Source organism: Acanthaster planci, linkage group LG21 (genome assembly GCF_054643075.1).
Source record: "Acanthaster planci isolate LZ-2023a linkage group LG21, COTS_SCS, whole genome shotgun sequence".
Lineage (NCBI taxonomy): Eukaryota > Metazoa > Echinodermata > Asteroidea > Valvatida > Acanthasteridae > Acanthaster > Acanthaster planci.
The window spans coordinates 5,969,412-5,992,817 of record NC_141797.1 but is presented as its reverse complement, the minus strand read 5'-3'; the positions used below and the strand labels follow the sequence as shown (position 1 = coordinate 5,992,817).

At 41.6% G+C, this 23,406-nt stretch overlaps 1 protein-coding gene and 1 long non-coding RNA gene across 3 annotated transcripts; one reads left to right on the top strand and one right to left on the bottom strand.

Annotated features, from left to right (window-relative positions):
• Positions 1–72: 72 nt before the first annotated feature.
• LOC110987479 (GTPase KRas) lies at positions 73–15,196 on the bottom strand. Of its 2 annotated transcripts, none has more exons than XM_022250233.2 (8): positions 14,922–15,196; positions 9,450–9,498; positions 8,326–8,354; positions 6,829–6,913; positions 6,166–6,308; positions 5,074–5,192; positions 4,835–4,876; positions 73–4,311 (listed from the first exon to the last, which is right to left on the bottom strand). In XM_022250233.2, exons 1-8 carry the CDS (start codon positions 14,950–14,952, stop codon positions 4,243–4,245), a joined length of 567 nt encoding a protein of 188 aa, XP_022105925.1. In that variant the 5' UTR covers positions 14,953–15,196; the 3' UTR covers positions 73–4,242. The 2 variants fall into 2 exon arrangements, with proteins under 2 accessions (XP_022105925.1, XP_022105926.1); XM_022250234.2 differs by lacking the exon at positions 9,450–9,498 and adding an exon at positions 9,345–9,393 and having other exon boundaries at positions 14,922–15,195.
• Positions 15,197–17,503: 2,307 nt separating this feature from the next.
• LOC110989779 (uncharacterized) lies at positions 17,504–22,804 on the top strand. Its single transcript, XR_002599683.2, has 5 exons — positions 17,504–19,558; positions 20,181–20,317; positions 20,617–20,720; positions 21,052–21,383; positions 21,582–22,804. It is a non-coding gene; the product is annotated as an uncharacterized LOC110989779 (long non-coding RNA).
• Positions 22,805–23,406: the final 602 nt, after the last annotated feature.

The following is a 23,406-nucleotide window of genomic DNA, read 5'->3' as shown; positions in this document are numbered from 1 at the left end:
TGGCTCCAGGATCAGGAATAAGGCTTAGTCAGACACGAGAAAGGTTCAATGACTGACAAACAGCTCAAATAATCCAGTGTGTCACATCTTTGTTTGGTATGTATCAAATCCCATACTTATTAAAGCAAATTCACTGAATTGCTTTGACACTAGTTTGCTGACAGAGAAAAACACTACATGTATTTTAATGGTCACCGTAAATTAGTGTGAAGTACAGCCAATCTTACTTATAGAGAAAAAAAGTACACATGTACATGTACTAGAAAAAAAGTTACACATTAAAAATAGTCATAATAATAAGAAAAGGAAAAGAGATGGTAACACACAAGCACACATAAATGTTTATGGATACTCGTGCAATACTACAGATTAAGTTTTGAAGCAACAACAAAAATAGATCACTTCATTTGGGGGGAAAAAAGAAGGGAAAAAAACACTGAAGCTAGCAAATACACGAGCCACAAGTGACAACTTAAAAATTTAAAAAGCAGAGCCAGAAAGGTGTGGACTTCTCAAGGACACAAAGCTCAACTCCTGTACGCTTTGATCAAAGAAAAACTCTAAATATTACTAATTCTAATTTTTTTAAAGGAAGTTGAAGATCATTTCCACCTGCTTCTGTACATTACTTCTTCTACCCCACAAATACAAGTTTGGAGGGCAGGTTACACAAACATTCTGTACAGTAGTAAAATATCATGGCAACTGAAAATAAGGAAGAGGTGAGATAGGACCTACAATGTTACAATTACATCCAGTGTCTAATTTTTGTACATTTTTTACATCATCTGGGCTAACTTTTGAAGTGGAGAAAACAAAAGGAACAACTCTGGAAAAGTTGGACTACGTACTAGATGTAAAGTACACGTGGCAATTTCTCTTACTGAAAAAGGGAAAACTGCATCAATCATGCTCATATTTAAAATCCATTATCTTTTTTCATATCTTATTCCACAACTGTATTTTACAATAGGGTGATGAGTGATATATTGTATGCACATAACATTACCTTCAAGAGTTTACGTACAAACTTGGAATCGGAATAAGCTGGAGAAAACACCGTGAATAATCTCGAGACGTTGAATGACAGAAGCCTGCAGCATGGGGAGGGGCTTAAGAATGGCTCATGGTCAGGGCTTCAGAGATATGAAAACTGAAGAGCTATAATAAACCAATGCAGGTGACCTACAAATATGACCTTTTAAGTTCCACTTGCTCAGATGAGCAGGGACAGAATTCTGTGCAGTAAAAAAATAAACAAAAAACGAAAATGGTTTTCTACGGGTAGTTTACATTTAGAATTGACAAACAGCACGGTATGCTGATCAAAACCATTTCAAAACATTTCGAAACGTGAGGGATTTTTCAGAAATACAGAAACTGGTCATCAGAAACTGTGCATTCTTGACAACGGTGAGTGGTCTCCTTAGGTGTGAAGACACAGGAAAAACATGACCTTGCACTCAGGGAGCAGCATCGAAATATGACACTTGAGATGCAAAAAAGTGCCCTCAGTTACATGTGCATAAAACAAATCACTGGAAGTTTAGAAATACAGATGCTGTCCAAATGCACAATATTTGCGAGTCTTGGGAGTTAAATGTGCATGAAACACATCACTGGAAGTTTAGAAATACAGATGCTGTCCAAATGCACGATATCTGGGAGTCTTGGGAGTTACATGTGCATAAAACACATCACTGGATATTTAGAAATGCAGATGCTGTCCAAATGCACGATATTTGGGAGTCTGTGGAGTAGACATGCCTCAATCATGCCAACAGATCTTGCAGCGTGACGGCGCAAGATGGAGAACTTCACCGTGAATGCACGTAAACCGTTGTAATCACCATGGGCGCCATTTGACCAAGCAAGACGCCTGCGCAACGCACATTAATGCACAGACGCTGTTCCAGGCAGGCACACCTGGTACGAGTGTGCGCATTTCCGCCTGTGCATTAACATCCACTGCGCAGGCGTATCACTTGTTTGAATGGCGCCCATGGTGATTACACCTTTTTGGTAGAGTTCCTGTCTTGCGCCACTATAAGATCTTTGATCATGCCTTCAATTCTTCCTATGAGGTATACCAGTGAAACCATAGTCATCGAAGTAAGTGCTTCTATACGGGATGGATGTTCGTATTTGCAGGGCTGCCAACTCTCGCGCATTTCAGGTTATTGTCTGCCTCGAGCTCCCGTGCACATATGGGAATTCCAACCCATGTGTTAAATAAATGAAATACGGCTTTTCTTATCATCAAAACAGTAACTGCAACACCCTATCCTGACCACAGAATGAAAACATTCTGCAGCCTGTAAGTTGGTTTCTGGTAGGGTAACAAACAAACAGATCTGATTAGTTTTTATCCCGGTGGTGTTGATGACATCAAATGGTTTTGTGCAAACAAGGTTTAAGTCCGAGTCTGAAATGGGCTCCCCATGCTATGGAATCATCTTCTGTCGTGCTCAAACTTACTCGGTGTTGGCAGCCCTATAAAGCAATACAGCTTTCCAATACTACTTTCTGTTACACCCACTACTCTCCTGTGCATATGGGACATTCAAGAATGATTCTGCACCCCTGCATTGGTTTATAAGCTCTTTACATATGGCCTGCCTGCAGTACCACGGGAGGTAACCATGTCGTAGGTCAAAGGTGCACTGATCGCGCAGGCCACTTTGCCCTAGCACAGGACCATTCCGTGATACCTTCGTGCCGTGCATCCTGGATTGGTTTCTACAGATAGGAATACTGACCAAGGCAAAAATAACTAGAGCCAACAGAAATAAAGAAACAGCTCCCACGATCCACACAGGTGCATCTACAGGTGCCCTAGCAGCTACTGTTTTTCCCACTGATTTATTCTCAAGGGCATAGGTAAATAATTGGCTCTGACACAACACCATCACTGTGGTCATCTAGTTTGGTATGTGGCATCAAAAATACAAACACATTCAAAAATCCATTGGGTGCACACGAAGGCCCTACAAGGAGATTAACAAAAAGGGGTCAAGTTTTCTTGTGTACAGTGTAGAGCTTGATGGTTGTCTTGTGCTCGTAATATATACAAAATTAGGAGCAAAAGTGAATTTCATTTTCAGGAAAACAGTAAATGTTACAATGCAAGAAATGCACACTGCTCAACCCTAAAAGAGCCGGGTTATTTCGGACCATCTCAAAGCTGCTGGGGGTGTCTCTCCTGAAGAGCTCGCCCCTCTCGCACTTAGCGTTTCAACAAACCTGGAATGCGTGGTAAAGTCACTCCCTATAACTACCTTTGTGGAGTTTCAAACCAGTCTGGTATTTACTTTTGCTAACGTCATTTGAAGGTCAAGGCTACATGTGACCCGGCCTGCATGCACTGAGCACAGCAGTGGAAGAGTACACATTTTGGGCTGACCTGTTTGAACAAAATGGGCACCGTGCAAGAACGGTATGTTCAAATGTCACAAAATTGAGATCAAAACGACTGCAAAAAGTTATTGACAAAAATTCCTAGAGATGCGGAGGGAGGCAGATTCCACCCTCCCCCTTCCGGCTCTTTTAGGGTTACTGACCCTTACACAACCAACCTTTCAACCGAACCCTGCATGGATGAATATGGAACTACCGGCAGAAGTTTCCAACTCTAGGGGGCAGCAAACAGACACCGGATTCTCCCCCGTGCCTTCCATTCTGACACAGCCTCGGGCCCGCCAAGAAGGAACTCTCACTGGACTAGTTCTTTTTAGCCTTCTTACCGACTTATCCATATGCACCTCAACCAACAATCCCCACTTTACCAGTCGTACACGCACACTGAATGTCTAAACTGTCAGAGAAGTAAGGCAGGGAATTCAATTTACAATTTAAGGGGCCCAAGTTGTCCCTGTCTCAATATGAGGGCATACACAATTCAGAAACCAGCGTCCCTTCTCCAAAACATGAACTCGTGCATGAGGGCCAAAGACCCGGTCCCGTCATCGAGAGCTAGAGGGAAAGCGTTACTCAAGATAACTTGTACACCTTCCCCGGAAGGATATCCGATTCAAAATATCTTTGAACAATATAAACAGCTACGCAGTCTGCAGCCAGACCTGTGCCTCTATACAGGGCCCGCACTGCACAGATTTGTGTTTGCTGCCCCCCAAATCGAACACAAGATTGGCTGGAGTCTCCAAGTATACGTGACAAGCTGGACACCAGTCTTGAGATTGTTTATCGACACAGTGAAGATTGGAAAAGTCCGCTTCTTCTCCCTTAGACCAAAATGCACTTCATTCCCTTGCTCTTTTTCTTCTTTTTCTTGCTGGCATTCCGCCTTTCTTTCTGTAGGAGGAAAACAAATTCAAGAATGAATATATCCCAACAATTTTCTCCTTGCTCCAGACTAGGCCATGCCAGAATTACTTGGCTGTAGCCTGAAATTACGCAATTGGTCTACGGTAGTGGCTACAGCCAGTTCCTGTTCGCTCTTTGAAGCTGCCATGGTAGGCATGCAGAGCCTCGATCTGGCAGCTGTACACAATAAACATAAACATAATTTCAATCAGCTTGGCAGAAGCAAGGATGGATCCAAAACCAAATTTTTGGGGAGAGAGGCAAAAATATGTTTTTTTTTGGGGGGGGGGAATTTGTAGTTGTTATCATGTAACATTTTGTGGCCTTTCTGAGGGATGTGGCTGCGTTTGGGGGGCTGTTTACAGGCTTTCTGAAGGGAGGCAAATGAAATGGTCCCTCAAATTTTGTATGTCACAATTTTTCCCTAAACAATTCTTGGTTCTTGGAAATGTGTGGAAATTTTGATTATAGCCTCTCGACAAGACATGCAACGGCAACAGGTAGGACTCACATCTTTCCTGATCTCTCGCACCAAAGTGTAGAATGCATCATCCTGTAAAAGTAACGGTGACAAAAAAAAAGGCTAAAATCAGGGCAAGTCAGGGTGACCTCTCTTTGATAAACTCTTTAAGTATTCCCAATTTGGCTACGTGTACACGCAACCTTTCAGATTTCAGGATTCAGATTTCCTCTTCCTTTTTTCTCTGTGATGAAAGTGGTGACAAATCTATCCCTTGTCATGTGTCTTACCACTCCGTGTCTGGTTTTAGCTGACGTCTCGATGTACGGGATGCCCGAGCTCTTGGCCATCGCAAGACCGTCCTCTGTGGCAACTGTCCTCTCTGGCAAGTCGATTTTGTTCCCTACCACTGCAGTTGGCACAAAGGGGAAAAGGAAATAGAAAGTGTGTGAAAAGCTGTGAAGTTGCAGAGAAAGGATGAGAAAGTGTAGATTTGCAGAGAATGGGCCAGACGATTTTGAGCCCCCTTGTGCAGCTGATATTGCACCGGCTTAGTCATGCAGCCTCAAAACAACTGGTGCTATGGGCCTTGAGCTAGGCCAAGAGAGGGTGCTATTTCCTAAGCAACGACAACTCCTTTGGTACTAACTACACATCGCCGGTTCACAAACAACTGGGAAACACAAGCGCTGCAGTTGTTTCGTTACCAACAAAATCAATACTCCTGACCAATGTAGCTCTTTTCAACAAATGTCGGGGTGGTTTCTGCTTGAAGCAGATACTTCTAGCTACAGCCCTGCAGTGAATACCATGAAAATACTGACTGCTTCATCTTGGAGTGTAGTAAAAACGTGCCTCCAAAAATGATCCACAGAGAAATCTATTTCCCCGAGGTGTAGCTGCGGGAATATGGAACGCTCCATGGATCACTGGGGGAGACTACTTTTACTAAACCACAAGATCGAGCAGTCAGTATTTCTTTCATACCCCCCTCTAAAACAGAGTCTGCTTTATTTAAGATAAAACTGATTAATTTGATCTTACCACAAACAAAAATGTATCTCTATGAATACGCAATTTGTTGGAAATTTGCCAGCAATGTTCCAATCTATTTCTTCTCAAAATATTTGAACCCAGTTGTGTGGCACTAGCACTTCTGAATGCGCATGACTAGCAATGTGTGCGAAAGTATGCATTTGCACACAATGCCGGTGGTCATGCATATACATGTAGTTTTTTGGTTGCTACGGTTGCAGTTCTTTTGGCTGTGCACAGCAAGATAGCCAAAATTGCTCAGCCAATCTGTGGCTGAGGTGTTACAAAATTTGTATTGGGAATAAGAATATCGATTGCCACATAAATCTGAATGGTTAGCTACTTACAAACCATGGGTACTTCATCTGTGTCCTTCACACGGAAAATCTGAGACCAGTACAGGTTGAAATCCTCGAAGGACTTGCGATTATTGACGGCAAAAACGATAAGGAAGCCTTCCCCTGTCCTCATGTATTGGTCCCTCATGGCGCTGTAGAAACCATACAAGCAAACAATAGAAAGAATTAAAGAATTATGCAACTCCCAGAGTTTTAACACTTGCTACCTGGTGGTTTGAAAAATGCAGTGCACACACTCGGGACATTTTCAAGATTTCAGTTTTCAAAATTCTTCAAAAGTTCATTATTTCAATTAATGGACGTTTACACCCACATTAATGACTGTCTGGTCGCTACTCTAATTTGACAGACAAAATCCATCGATGCAGAGTATTTCAGCCAGGCCTGCACCCTTGTAAAAAGAGCCCAGATTGTGCGGTGTTAAGTAACTTTCTTTTGTTCACGAACTTGGCACAGTGTGCTGCTGACCTCTTTTCAATAGGGGCCAGATTAGCATGCAGGGGTACTGTGTGGCTCATCAAAGTGGTGGTCGAGCGCTTTTGTCCCCGATGGTAATCCGCTCACGCTAAATCCCCCAAACCGTGGTATACTGTTTCAAAACAAAACTGCAGCCAGTCAATTTGAACACCAATGCAAGAAAGTCTGGCCTACCTGTACTCCTCTTGACCGGCAGAGTCCAGAATGTCCAGAAGACACGTCTCTCCATCAATCACCACCTGCTTACGATAAGAATCCTCTGCAATGCGATCAAATCACCAAAGAAACTTGATCAGCTGCAATTTAGTTTGAGTTGGTACATGAAACGAAGTCACAAAGACAAAAACAAATTCACGATGCACTTCATGTAACTGGATGGTACGAAAGGGGCATTCAGTTTTTTGTTGGGGGGAGAGGCATTTTTCTATCTGAAGGCAAATGAGGCTCCGCCATTATCATTTTCTTGCATACTTTTTCAGGAGGGGGAAATGAGTCGGAAGAATAATAATACAGTATTTATTGTTCCCGACTACATGTAAAATGATACAAAAAACAAGGATGACCCCGAGTTAAAGGTACATGTACATACTTGTAACTGCACTTTGTGTGTAAAATTCTTGATAATATCTGCATTGATCTATTGCCATTACCAACATGTACATGTACAGGAAAGTAAAATCTCCTGATTAGTAAACTGCTGCTCAATAAGATAAATACATGTAAGGGACCACAAAAACACGGGTACCAGTACATGTGCTTGACATCAAATCTGAAATAGTAGTACATGTACATGACACTGAGGGTAATTTATGGACATGTAAATAGGGACCATTACAGATGGTACAGATGTAGGATACATGTACATACCGGTACTGTGTGCAGCACAGGGAAAACTGAGTGGTTACATGTACATCACCGATTTGTGCAGTTATTTCAAAAACCTACAAACTACTGTGGTATGTGTGTATATACATGTACATACATGTATATGTATGCAATCACACTAATGGTCCCTACTGTACATGTACTGCTACATTGATGATTGATGGGGAGGGAACGGTTACAGAAAGACTTCACAGTCATGTTACCGAGTCGTCCACAAAGCCAACACTTGATACAATGGGCTTTTGTTGTGATATTGCTCAAGGCTGCTTCCTTGCTTACAATCTCTTTCTGCTTTGGGTTTCATTTGGTATTGTTTTAATTTTTGTATGTTTTGGTTTCAATTTGCCATGGACATGTACCGCACACAAGTTGCAACAGTGGGCCTATGCACTTCAACTACATGTACAGTGGGAGATGTAGTATCGCAACGTAATTTTATGAAAGTGTGTATGTAATGAATGTATCCGAGCACAACAATATTACATGTATTTATTTCATGAGGTGACAAACTGCGTGTTCTCTTCTACAAAGTGAAGACGAGTAGAATGGAACATTCTCTCTGTCACCAAACAAAACCATTTCCCTTTGACAAAAGTGGAGCTTGTCATGTGATCCACAATTCACCTATCATGTAACTGGGATTTATTCGTGTGTTGTAAATGTATGACATAGCATGTCAACCAAAATATGCAACATACATGTACAAATGTATCGTACATGTACATGTGGGATGTTTTTGAGCGAAAGCTCCTCCCTAAAAGGGGGAGGAGGGTTTCAACAACTCACCGATAGTTGGGTCATATTCATCCACAAAGCTGAAATGGAAAGAGACAGAAAAGAATGTAGACATGAAATAACAATAACAATATGTTTTCCAGCAACTAGATGTACATGAACGTGTAAAAGAGACAATACAAATGTGAGGGGCCAGGGCAGGGATTGGGGCCGGAAGAACAGGAGGTCATGGAGTTCATACAGGTATATGGGATGGGATACCATGGCAGAGAGCCTGTGTGGCCCGACGGTTATAAGATGGAAGGGGGTTTCAAATTAAGCAGGTGGTTACTGTTTGTGTGTATTGCGACCTTGGCTAATCACTGCGTCCCTACTGTCCCCCCTTTTTTGAACATGTACATGTACAAAAAAGAGCAATGTTTCATGAGGGCTTGAGACCAGAGAAATGGGCCAGAACTATGAATACTTTTACCAATCTGGTACAGAGGGTGAGGAAATAGGGCACAAGGGTGAGTATGAGGCACAAGGGTGAGTATGGGCACAAGGGTGAGTAGGGGCACAAGGGTGAGTATGGGGGAAAAGGGCGAGTATGGGCACAAGGGTGAGTATGGGCACAAGGGTGAGTATGGGCACAAGGGTGAGTATGGGCACAAGGGTGAGTATGGGGCACAAGGGTGAGTATGGGGCACAAGGGTGAGTATGGGCACAAGGGTGAGTATGGGCACAAGGGTGAGTATGGGGCACAAGGGTGAGTATGGGCACAAGGGTGAGTATGGGGCACAAGGGTGAGTATGGGGCACAAGGGTGAGTAGGGGCACAAGGGTGAGTATGGGCACAAGGGTGAGTATGGGCACAAGGGTGAGTATGGGCACAAGGGTGAGTATGGGCACAAGGGTGAGTAGGGGCACAAGGGTGAGTATGGGCACAAGGGTGAGTATGGGCACAAGGGTGAGTATGGGGCACAAGGGTGAGAAACAGGGCACAGGGGTCAGGAATGGGACACAATGGCAGAAGGGAGAAGGCACAAGAGTGCAAGGAATGAAGCCATGATGGGGAAAGTTTTCACTCACTGGTTTTGAATGAGTTGTATCGTGAGGGCACTCTTCCCAACACCACCGGCTGTTGGCAAAAAAATGGTAGAAAAATCGTATAAAACATACTAGTGCAGTACTTACTGGTTCTGAATCAACTGTATCGTTAGTGCACTTTTGCCTACGCCACCAGCTGTTGAATAGAAATGGGTGCATGAAAACAATATATGTAAGAAACATATATAAACAAAGTCAGACAAAGAAAACGGGCATAAAAAGTACAATTCAAAATGTACATATGTACATGTACACGTGCAAACCGTACATGGGCACAACATGATAAGCCTGCACTAGCCCAGTGTTTGAGAATGAATATAAACTTGAGTGAACCTGGGTGTGCTGAAGTGCATGTACTGAATGGTGCCTTGTGGAGACCCAGAAAAAAGGGGTTGAGTACGTACACATGTAGGTCTCCACAGGAATTCCTAACGGCGAATACATGTAGGTCTCCACAAGGATTTCACGAAACTGATATTTGGAAATTGCTCAAAGAGGAGAAATTTTTAATGTGTAAGAATCCGTCGCAAAATGAAGTGTTTCATATAAGGGACATTCAGTCGAAATTTCAGTCCAGGAGAGCGATTCATGTTGAAATGGGAGCATTTTGAAAACATGTACTCATATGTACATGTACATTGTACAATACATGTACATGTACAGTGTACAGCACAGGTGAGCGAGAAATAGCCTAGTATACTTCATGTACTTCTGGAAATTTTCACTTAAAGTTCTGTTGTAAAAGTTTGTGCCGTTTTTATGTTCATGTGGTGTACCTGTTTTGCACACAAGCATTGACAAGCCTGGGTTTAAATTAGGCTGAACTTCTTGAAAAGGTCCCTGGATGACTGGTCCCGTAGCTAATAAAGTTTACTGAACAGAAACCAGTTTTTACAAGACTGCTTCTTCCAATTTATAAATGCCTACATGTGTCTTTACTATTACATGTGCATGTACGTATATGCCAGCATACGGGTACATGGTACTCATACAGAGTACATGTACACATGCACACATACACATGTACATGTACACACAAACATGTGCATGTGCACATGTACACGTACACATGTAAATGTACATGTACATATAGGCCTTTGCAAAAGTCATTTGCAAAAGTTTAGGCCAACCCATAGAAAATGCATTAACCTGAAGGAAAACCAAACCTAAACCAATCAATCCCTATACTGATAGCTTTATAATAACTTCATAACTTAAGTCATTAATAAGTTCATCATACTCACAACATCATTTACTGTATCTAATTATTTTCAGGCGACTAATTACACTTACGTTTATAATTACACTTACGTTTATAATTACACTTACTGGTAGCTACAAACCTTCCCGGGTCTTCGACAGGACCTCCCAAAAAATAAAATAAAATGACGAGTATTTGCTAGTTTATATCGATGCTCGATGAAATTCCATCATTACTGGTCACTTTTAATTTACGACAAAGCGCATGTCCAAGTAATTCGTCTTTACTACTTTTAGCCTTTACATCATACAATTATAATGTATGTTTAAGTATTAATTTCATCTACCAATGAACCTCCATTAATCTGTCGTGTAACGCAGGAGTGTCTTGGCACCATTCCGCTGCATGTATTAATTGCAACTATTTTTTTTCTGGCTCCGTAACCGGCCTGTCTTTTGTTTGTTGGTCATCTTCATAATTCGAGTTTGGCGTGATATTACAGAAACTTATGGCCTATAATTAATTAACCCCGCAGTCTTAATGATCTGCCTTACGACTATTGAGCCCTTTTAGACAGTCATATGAAATAATCAAATGTTGATCACTTAGTATCCAAACTAATAAGCCAACAAATGTATAAACTTAAAAGTGCATGATTTAAGAGCACTTCATGCTCGCATGTTTCGTCTCGTTGATGATGAAATGTTGATGAAATACAGCAAGGTAGGCGGCTCTTCCTACCACACGTGCTCCAAACTGCCCGATTTGTTCCTCTCTTATTTTCACATGATGGAGATGTAGGAAAGAAAAGAATTTTCTTAAAGTTTTGCAAATGACTGTACATGTACATGTACACTGTACCGTATACCCGTGTTGGTTCATACACGAGTACACGTATGCACACATACTGTACATACATTTACATGTACATGTACAGTACATTACCAGTACATATCAGGAATGACTGCACATACTGGAAATTAACAATCACCGAAAAGTCCCAAATAATTGCAAATGTCTGAACCAAGCAAGGCTTTTCTTGTTGGTTTTCAGACACAGACTTGTAACAGAGTGCTTCAACCTTGGTCTAGTCCCTGCAGACTTCCTGTGGGAGGAAGTGGCTAATGAGACAGCCCAGGGTCACCCAACAGGTCTAATTATGGTGCAGAACCTCACCACCCACCATCCTGAACAAACGCTTGAGATTACACCAACATCCTGGGACATGATGGGTGCAATATGTAATTCATTTTGCAATAAAACGACACACAGTGGGTTTAGGGATGCCGTGGCAAGGAAAGGACAGCATGAGTTGTTCAGTACCTTGCTTAAATTTACTCCAGGTGGGCCCGGAACATGCAATATTGCACAGTGGCAAATGCCTCAGCAACAAATACATGTACATACATGTACATGTACATACACACTGTAGAAGCTTCCAACTAAGTTACATCAGAAACATGATACCCCCCACACAAATAAAACAGGATCAATAACACACCATCCCTGTGGGTTTTTTTTTTCAGTATTTTTCTTTTCGAAAGTTTCATGTACTCTGTGGTTGGAAAGGAAGACACTGATCATAATGAGCTTTACTGACAGTCAAACGATTTTTTTGTTTTGTAGTTAAGTATATGTTGCCAGTTTATTTTTGGTCTACATATTTTTCTGTTTGAAATCCTAATATACATGTACATGCACAATAAACATGTATCGTGGTCATGCACACATACATGTACTGTACATACTGTAGGCCTACTTATGTACATGTACATGTACCAGGACATGTACGTATACCAGTAACATACATGTACATGTACTACAGTTGTACAAGTACATGTACACACCACAGACATATAAACCCATAGACGGGCAGCTCCCATTCAAACAAGTGTGGGCTACCGTCGCTGAGACGGCAAGTGATTAAATCCCAAAGCGTGGGCAAATTCACCCCTTGGTACAGGGAATTTATGCACAGTTGAAGAATTCCAGCCATAAAACTCTATGAGGCCATTCGATTGTAAAAACTCCTGTTTACTTAATCTGGCCAATTTGCAGATTCAACAAAACAATGCGTTTGCAACGTTTGAAAAGAAGAGACAACAGTAGCAAAGAGTAAAAAGAGAACATACATGTAATTAAGAGCACACGCAAACAAATACATGCAATCTAAGTGCATCACGCGTATTTCGCACTGACATGACTGAACGCGCGCGCTGTCATCCATCGTTAAGCCCACTGTTTACCCACACTTTTTAAAAACACAGTTATACATGTACGTGCAAGACTGGTGGTCTCTGCATTTCTGTGACACACGCGTACTACTGTGTACACTCAACAGGCACGTGCATGTGTAACACATACATGTATGCATGAGTAAAATGGTTGCGGTTGCACCGTGTATCAATCTCTTTCTGGAGTATGTGTGGTTTGAAAAGACCATGTGCAAGAACTTGTACTGAAGTTGCGCAGACACACAGTCATCTTTTCACCTATTTTGAGGGGGGGAGTACCTCCTACTGGTACATGTACCCCCCTCCTTTACGGGGATGCATTCTTAGCCAACCTGTCCCAAATTTCCATACAAAAGCTGACCTTAATCCAGGAAAGCCTACCCATAATGAGCACGTACGTGTACAGACGAGTAAATTAATACAAGTGATTCCAGTCACTTCCCATACAAATGCTTTTTAGTTTGTCCTGGGGAACAGGTGGATACAATCTTCATATACATGTAGGTTGCTGGATGAATATTGAGAGTATAAACTCTAAGTCTTACCGTCACGATTGTTTATGTATACACGTACGTGTGCTTTCAAACTGAAAAGAAATCTCAGAATGATCATTCATGAGCAGATGTGACGATCGTCAAAAATTACAATTTCTGACAAGTCTTGATTAAAGTCTAGGGGGAAAAAAATTCTGAGTGTTTCAAATTGCCCTGTACATTGTACATGTAGAAAATCCACATACAGTACGTGTACCAGTATTGTACACGTATACATGTATCATGTACATGAACACGTACATAACTGCACATGAACACGTACATAACTGTACACGAACACGTACATAACTGTACATAAACACGTACATAACTGTACATGAACACGTACATAACTGTACACGAACATGTACATAACTGTACACGAACACTTACATATGTACATAACTGTACATGTAGACGTCTATACAATTGTACATGTACACGTATACAGGTACTTATTTTCGACAAATGGTCATGATCTGCTGATGGTCAATCAGCAAGACTTTAGGCTACATTAGTAATATCCCACCTCATCATGCTCATTTGCCCGCGTTTCCATCAGTCATATCAGTCTCATCACAAACATGGACAAACAAGTGTGCTAAACTACTGTACATGTACATGAGTACTTTTTAAGCATTTACATGCACATGTATCTTGCATAGGGGGCCCGTGTGTATTTTAATTAATGTAACGTAAACATGTTACATTTTATTGTAAATCCAAAAACATCACTGCATGATCACAGCTCAAAATGCTGGGCATGCACGTAATGTGCATGACAGTATAGTCACCTGGTACAGCGTACATTGTATTGTCAAGTCTCATTGGCCAAGGCCTAGGCGTTCATTACCAGCACCCTGTTCCTAAAACAAGGAAACACAGTCTATCTTTTCGAAACAACTTACCTAAGTTGGCAGTAATGTCCTCTTTCATATCAGAAAGAACAGAGGGAAGGGCTTTGAATATTGAGGGATATTGTGGGATAAAACCTCAGCGTAAAAAATGAGGCGACGAAGAGCTGTGAACGAAGATGATCAGCGCACGTAATCTGGTTCCTTGACCTGAACCAATGAAGTTTTTTTATGAAATTCAGTGCTAATCAGTATATCCACAATGGCTGGGTCAGGCAACACGATGATGATGTGAAACAAAATGGTGTGATTTGGTAATTTTTCGGGTAAAAAATTCAGGTTTTCTTGCTGAAATATTGTCAAAATTTACCTACAGTAGAGCTACCAAGGGTAAGGAATGGATCCTCAAGGTCTGAATGTCAGTTAGTTTGAAGAAATGGACTTTGTTATAGGAACAGGGTGCTTATGGTAATGAACCCTAGGCCCGAGTGTGAAAGAGACCTGGCGACGAGTACTGTACATGTACTGTACATCGTCACGCACGTTACACAAGCCACCAGCCTGATGCAGAATCTGGAGCTTTTGCAGGTTGACAGGCAACTATAACACAACATTCATGACATATCAACATTAACAATAAAAATAGCTTCGAAGATTGAAGTCACAGAAAATACCGGAAGCAGACGCTCCATACATCATGCCAAACGCAAACGACAAAATGGACAACGTGCACCAACCTCCGACAACAACCAGTTTGTACTCCGTCATGTCGCTTTAATCTTTCACTGCGGATTCGTCCAACATTTGCCTCTCAAAAAAGGTCCTGCAAATTTCTTCAACTCCCTAGGCAATCTCCGAGGTCCTTCATTGACCAAGGAGCTTTGTTTGTCAGGATTCAGGGTGTAATCTGAAGCGTGACCGATGATTCAGTTGTATCAAGGCTGAAGACCGCTCGACGCCCAAAATTTGCACAGCAGCAAAATGGAAGATCGCCAACCTTCTAAAAATAGCAGTTCTACTGATAGCGTAGACTCTATAACAGCCGCAAACATTCTGCGCTTGTACGCTAAAAGAATTTTTACTGAGGTTGGAAGGAAGAAATTAATGTCTAATAACAACTGTAATCTTTCATATTGATTGCGTTGTTAATAATAATACTTTTTGTATATGTAGGTCTTCTCAACGACTTTTTTTTATAGTCGGTGGCTGAAATGCAGTCTATCACATACTACGCAGACTATTTCAAACGAAAGGTGGCGCTACACTGCAAATTTATGTCTGTGAGTTCAACAGGAAAGAGCACTATGATTTAGGACCAAAGCTGCAATGATGAACAATAACAAATATCCCCACTTCAAAAAGTCCTGAGAAGATTACTTCCCAGGTATCAAAGCGCACATTAAAGCTATTTTTCTTATCTTTATTACCGCATTTTGCTGTGTGAGTTGACGAATATAACACGACTTTAGGCGAATGCGAAAGCGAAGTTGACAACACGAAAGGTACGGTTGGGACGAAATTTTGCTCGAGTTGAAATAATCATGTGTTCCAAGTTTTTTAAAGAATTCACAACACGAATATTTGATCGTGTTTGCTTTTGCGCGTCTTATAAAATGGTTTTATGTATGGGTCTTGAAACTTATTACAGCCTATAATTTGTGAAACAAAATAAAACTGCAACCATTAATGATGCCAATCATGCCTTTCCAGGCCCATAGGCTTGGGGTCCCCGTCAGTGGCGTAGCTACGATTTTACTAATTGGGGGGGGGGGGCACAAAGGGGGCCCACCATCTTGGGGGGGGTACAGCTCGCTTCTGACTTCCACTCGTTAGTGGTGGTGTTGGTCTTTATTTGTAATATAAAAATGTTGACACCATTCGTAGGAGTGACTTAATACCAGACTAATTTACTACATGCCATAAATAGTCCTAACATCCAGGGGGACACTATGTGAGCCCCCTTGACCCAGTTAATTTTAATACATTTGTAACGCTCGCACTCTGACCAATTTGTTTTTGTATTTTATGTATTGTAATTAATATTGTATAGTACATTTTGAATGGAGCAATTTCTTTGACAAATTCAATGGTATATCACGGAGGAAGCAGTCACCTAAAACATACATAAGCGGCGAAAGCTAGCTAAATTAGGTCGGTACATCAGCCTCACAATGGGTCCAGTTGTTCCGAACAGACAGCGGGAAAGGAAGCGGCCAGCTGCTAATAATCAAAAATCGGATGAAATTCTTCGCAACTTAGTCCAAGAGAAGATGTGGAGACAATGATAAGAAGTCTGATCCTGTCAAAAAAAAAAACAAAAAACAAGAATGTGACAGTGTGTCAGACCCTTCGGCACTGCAATGAACTTTAATCTCAGTCGTGTGTTAAGCCTACGGTAGAACTGATCAGGTAACATAATACATGTGTAAGCCTCGCCGACATTGGAGAAGCTTTTCAGTCTGCCACTTCGAGTGAAGAATTTTGCATTTTAATGGTTAACTGTATAGTCAGGAAGTTCTGGCAAATATCCAAAGTTTCGGTGTTTCACCACTTAGGTATGTGTGTGTATTTTTTAATATAATTTCATTTAATTTCCAAACTGAAGTATTCAAGTCTTACATGCAGTCGTCGGTTCGCGACAAACATGCAGCTTGTTTGATGATGTGTATAAAGATATGTGTTCACAGAGCCAAAGTTCCACTTTTGGGTTTGACAACCCCCCCCCCCCCACAAGTCTGGTCATGGCAACGGGCCTGCTTTCAAGGTCAGTTCATACTTTAGGCAATCATAAGAGCGAAGTAAATCTGACGTCATCAACCATTCGTAGTAACGTTTGCTAATTTTGAAGCGCGAGTAGTTTTATCTGCAAAATTCTTTCCTTGTTTGAAGTGTGCCGGGCACAAAATTAAATTTGCACATCATCAGGAATCCCTGAGCTGCTGAAGAACTCCAATTTAACTTTAGCACAGCGGAGCTAAATTCACAAACGAAAGGTTTAATTGGCCTTTTGTTACATGTTACATGTATGCAGCAGTGGAGTAACCAGGGGGAGGGGGCATGGGACACGTGCCCCCCCCCGTGAATGCCCATCCCTGGTTCCCCCCCCCCTTAAGATCTGTGAATAATTTCTGTTGTGTTTATATAGCCACAGCCGTGAAGAAATGTGTGCACCCCCGGGTGACCCGCGGACATTTAGCCCTGTAGTCACGCCACTGAGCGGCTACGTATGATGACGGACTTTGATTATGTTGTTGAGGACTCTCCATAAATTGTGTATACTAACTGTGCAAGGAAGTTTTATGGACCTAGAGCTGGACTAATAAGAGAGGGCGCTCTTTTCTTAGCAACGGGGGTTCCTTTGGTCGGAACTGAATTTCGTTAGTTCACAAACGACTATGATTGCACGCCTAACGGTTGCATCAGGCTACCAACAAAATGAATACTCCGTCGACCAACGTGACTTTAAATTTTAAACCGGTGAGGGGGTGCTTCTGCTGGAGGCGTGTTGAGATACAGTTCCTCCCTTGAAGGATCTTCTCAGTGGTCCGTCACCCAACACTCTCCGTTTTGTGTTCAGTCGCTGACCTCCGTACCACTGTGCTGGGTTAGGAAATCCGCCTTCCGCCAGTTGCCGCGGCCCTCAGGTAGGGTGCTACATCGGCTTCAGCTCAATAGACATAGCAACGGCGCAAGTTTGGGTGATGGCCCAAATATGTCCACCGGGATTACAATCATTCTGATTCGGAGATCCTGAGATTATTCCTTCTAACAATGAGTTTTTCCTATAAAAAGTTACCACGCACGTTTTCGATGTGTTTTTAATTCAAATCCTTTAACTAAATTACAGTGATTGCAAAAGGGTTACTTGTAGTTTTTCGTAGTCTGCGCTCCAAACAATACCCTTTTTATACATGAATTCTGCAACTTTCAATTTTTGACATAAGCGTTTTTTTGTTTTCCCCTGATTAACCTGTGTTTAGGCAAGAAAAACAAAAAAGCATTATTTTATACCAGTGTCAAATTGATTTAGAATTAAAGATGGGACACATTTTCTCGAAATGGTAAGCCTCAGTAGAAGAATCTAGCGCAATCTGCTCCGAGTGGAACAAAAGAGGGCGTGTTTTTTTCGTTTTTTTTTACAACCGCATAGGCGCGCCTTGAGGCGCGCAAATATATGCGCGTTTGACACGGAGCACGCTTAGTATGCGTAACTCATATATTTCGCAATTTAATTAATTACCATAGGCCATAAGATTTGATTACCATAGACGCCATTTGAGCAAGGGACACGCCTGCGCAGTTTACGGTAATGCTTGGGCGCAGGCTCAGGTGCACGTGCCTGCCGCGGCGCCTGTCCCTGTGCATTAATGTGCATTGCGCACGCGTATAGCTTGCTTAAATGTCGCGTATGGGATGACAACGTTTTACGTGTATATTCACGGTGAAGTTCGCCATCTTGCGCCGCTTCGCAGCCGCGGCTATGGGTGCAGTGTCTCAATTCAAGGAAAATTCTCCGTCAGGCGGAGGCGCACAAAAAGTACCCCCCCCGAGATTGTTTCGAAAACTCGGAGGGGCCTGTTTAGGCCAAGAAATGGTGGATTGTGTCAGTATGGCCCAGGATCATCTCTGTAGATTCAGGGGCACCCATCTGGGGGAAAAGCAGACAAAAATGGGATTGAAAATTAGTCAGAAGAGCCCGAAGAAAGTGAGGGATGTCATTTGAAAAATGGCCGCTGGGAGGGCTTGGCAACATTCACTTTTTGGGGGTGAGTTTGTTTTGGGCGGATAATTAAAAAATTCATCGGTTAACCTACTAAAAATTGAAAATCAAATGAAATCTGAAGGACCACACAACACATTGTTTTTTTGTTTGAGAGGCCTCAGGGACTTCAGTTGCTTGCCATGGGGCTCCAAACGTGGTTGATTTTACACCATTTTCAATGGAGCTTGAATTGTTTCAGCGCACCCCTATACGATCTTTGATACTGAGGTCAAGGCCGGTCATCAAATCACTTGCACGCCACGCCGGCATATAGGTTGCGCAACTTGTTTACATTTTCTTGATACCTGACAGACCGCACATTTGGCAAGTACTTGCACCGTGCTTGCGATCTGTCGCAGTGTAGCTCCACGGTTGCTGGCTCGCGTTGGACCGTTAAACCATGATTAGGTTGTCAAAGTATGCAGAAGCGGGTCTTCCGGGGGCCCAAAAAGCCCGGTACGTACAGAAACTGGCAAGCAGTGGCTTGGATAAAGACCCATAATATCGGCGATGCCAAGGACCTGGATGCGTCTCCGGCTGTTATTCCACAAGTAAAGTGGGGCGATTTGTCTTAGGTCGACACCGAGCCAGCATACGCGTGAGGAAATGCGAGTAAGTTTGAGACTCGATATCTGTACAGACAATAGGCATTTAGGCCTGATAATATTCTTGTGAAGTTTGGATAGAAACCATTAATTTTTTAACTGCTTAAACGCACCCACCACCGGTATTGTCCGAATTTGATATCAGTCTAAATTCATTTACATGCTTTAAAGCGAACAGTTTGACAATTGAATTGTCTGCAAGTGGCTTTGCACAAAAGTAACAATTTACAAAGCCCCTTTCTTTTCAGTGTTGTTGAATTAACTCCGAGAGAAGAATTTTTCCCATACTTGGTTAAATCAAAAATTGATCATAAAATTTTGAGGGAGTCCAAACATATTTCACCGGTCAGTTCATAAGAAATGCAACCGCACTGTATTCCATATCCTATCACAAGTATTGGCTGTAAGCGTATCATCCAAGAAAACAAGCGCTTTAGGTCTGGTCTAAATTTCGTCAGATTCCGGTCTTCAATACATTTCTTATGTATTCCAAAGCTAGATTTTTTTGTCCACACCCGTACCCTCCCCCTTCTAAAACTGTCTAATGCTGTATTGCCTATTGGTATTGTTAATGTACTTTAAGTAATAAATGCTGAAAAAAACATAAATATTTCCTTTTGTATTTGTAGGCATGGAAGGCAATGACGGGTTCAGATAGCTTTATACAAGCTGGATCGATGGTTCCATGATATGCTTCCGTGGTTTTTGCCGGAGAAAAATGGAAACATTGTGTCAAGTCAGCTCACAGACGGGGCTATTTTGCACAGTAAGATAAGGTCCTGTGTAGTGAGGGGAGGGGATATATTGCCCTTGGCTCAATATAGGTCTCTATTTCTATTCAAAAAATTAAAAGATGGAAGAGGAAACCATCAGTGTTAATGATGCACTGGTGGTAATGAAAACTCTAACATTGAAGTTTAGCAACCTTGAAAAAACTATATGGTTGCATGGTTTATCGGGAAAATTTGTCCAAAATCCCATAATTCCAGTCCAGCAGACCTATCACACAAGACTTTCTTCTTATGATTTCAGTAATCATTTTGTATTTTTTCTACTTCTTTGTAGCCTTCGTGAGGCATGTTCACAAGTGGCAGCCCTGATCTCATGTGTCGTACGTGCAAACGAGTACAGGAGAATGACCAGTGTGGATGCTTGCACGTCCCAGAAATGTGTGTTGCTACCCTCAAAACGAGATTTGAGTCATCGTTTGATTGGTTCACTGAATTTACTCTCTAGTTCCTACACCTCAAAAATGCATACCTACTGATCAGGGTTTCAATTGGAGATTGTTTTTGGATGAGATTGGAAGATGCCCCAAGAATTGTGGCTAGATGTAGATAATTCAGGACAGAAAGCTGTTATTCAAGTGTCTCGTGTTGCTTTATTTTTTTTGTTTAATCCATTCTCGAAGCAAGGATGACCCTTGCCATCCTTCTGTTTGTGATGTTTGGAAATGGATCACCATGTATCCTAATTGTTTTTTTTTAACAAATGTAATAGGTTTCGGCTGCTGAGATCAGTGCTATAGACTATTTATAGACTATTTACAAGCCCTGCGACAAAAAGGAAGAAGGGACAGCAATCAGATCATACACAGGCTTGCAAGAGAGATTTAACCGGGCCAACTGCAGATAAGCTTGCAACCTTCCACCGGGCCGGGCCACAGCACCAACCGAGCCAGTTCTGCACCACATTCTGGATGACTATGCCGGGGAGTTCATAGTCTTGAGTGCCACTGACATATACCCAAGCAGCCTTTACAATCCAGATGCCCTTAAATGGCATTTTGCCAACCTGTGCAAGACTGTGCAAACATTTTCGATACTTCTCCGGTAAGTTATCTCTCTAATTAACTTAAGTCTGCTTTTCGTTTGGCATGTTTGATATGAGTGAAATTGTGAAATGTAATAATCCTTTGCTTTGTAACTGGTGAAAATAACAGTCTTAATTATTAGGGGAGAGTAGGGATACTATTTGTTTATTGTTTTTAAGTAGTTTAAATAACCCTTTTTTCTCATTTTATGTCTTAGCTTTTCCAGATAACAGAAGAACAGTGCAAAGAAGTAGAATTCAGGACTCATGACCAAGCTAAAAGTAAGCTGTGGTTTCAGCAACGTGCTGGAAGAATCACTGCCTCACAATTCCACAGTGCTGTTTAGACGAACTTGGCAATGCCATCTTCCAGCTTGGTGAAGAAAATATGCCTTGATCCTGAGGCATATCGCTTTTCCACCACTGCAACAAGGTAAATGTTTTACATACTATAAAGTCAAATGAGAGTAATAAATGAAAGTTGCAACCTTTTCTGGCCACAAAGTATGTTGTGTGCACTTTATTGTGCCGACAACTAATATGGAGACATTCAGAATGAAATGCTTATCGTACAGGTACTCTGCAGTCTATTGTGTGACTTGCACCCGTATTGTCTGCATAGCGATTGCTCTGTGCATGAATTACTAACAGCAGAAATAGGTAATTCCAGAAATTAGGGTCCATTTTTTGTGTCCCTGTCACATCTGGCACATGATTTGTAAGTTCAGAAGACATTTTCTAATTTCTAAGAGTGATGCATTAAGGTAAATCACATGCCAAACCAACAGGAATAGTTCAAAAACAATTTCAGTGATATTTCCATGTCAAATAACAAAGGTCAGATGTAACAGGGACACATAAATGTTACACTTTTGGACCCCTAATTTCTGGAATTACCCAAATACAGTTGCATAGCGATGCATCCCCAAGGGGAAAATGTGACATCAATCCTGTAAAATTTATTGTTTATTCCGTGGTTTTTTTTTGCATTTTACGGGGGGGAGTTGAGCATGAAAATGAAGCCAGGAGCATGTGTATGTCAATGCTGAGCTGACACCACAGAGACCTGGTCGTGGAAGATTGTGGATTTATTTTAAAGCCAAAGTATCCACACCTTGGAGTCTCCCCCGTTGATTTCCTGAAGTGTAGCTGCTGTGGCAAGAAGCTGATTGAAGTGAAGTGCTCCTATTGTTTCCGGGAAGGACTGCCGCATGAGGAAAGTAACAGCAAAAATTTCTGCGTAAAAAGGGTTGATGGGTTCTGGAAGCTGAAAGAAGATCATCCATACTTTTACCAAATTCAGGTCCAGTTAAATATTTGCAATGTCAATGTGTATGTTTTTGTTCTTTGGACAAATGACCTAATTGTTCAAGAAGTCAATAAGGATATCAATTTTTTTTTAAGCATAACTTACCAGCAGTTACATGTTTTTTAAACTGGAATCCTGCCAGAATTAGTAGAAAAGTGGCAGACGAGAAAACAAGTGGAGTCAAATGGTATTGTAGATGTTCCTGAACCAGTGGAGACTTCATCCCCGTCAGCAGCAGATGTTCCCAACATTAACTGTTGCTTCTGTGAGCGCCTCTCATATGGTAATATGGTGACATGTGATAATAAATTATGTGCTATCATTTTGTTTCAAATGGATTGTCTCATGTTGCGGGTCCCTCCAAAGGGCAAGTGGTACTGTCCCCACTGCAGGAAGTTCCCAAAGCTTTCAAAATTGAGAAAGCAAAGCAAGGTTCAGAAATAGGTGTTAGGCAGCATACTGAAGAGTAACACTTTCAGAGTTATGTGAAAGTCTTGCTGTGTCCTGACATTTTATAGTGCTGTTACTACAATGATGGTACTCTGAAGTTCCAGCATAAAGGACAAAAACCTGGAAATCACAACTGCTTTTCTAGTTTATTCATTAGAATATTCATAGCAGAATGGCAAACTATAACTTAAATAGCTCCCTTTTAGGGCTTATAGTTAGAGTACCTATATTCTTTTTCAGTACTGAAAATTTAAATGCTTTAAATACGACTGTGATATAATGTT

Coding starts and splice junctions, on each gene's coding strand:
- LOC110987479 (XM_022250233.2), bottom strand. CDS start 14,952: ATGACGGAGTACAAACTGGTTGTTGTCGGAG. Junction 6,914..8,325: donor TGAATATGACCCAACTATCG/GTGAGTTGTTGA, acceptor ATCGCATTGCAG/AGGATTCTTATCGTAAGCAG. Junction 6,309..6,828: donor GCCGGTCAAGAGGAGTACAG/GTAGGCCAGACT, acceptor TGGTTTCTACAG/CGCCATGAGGGACCAATACA.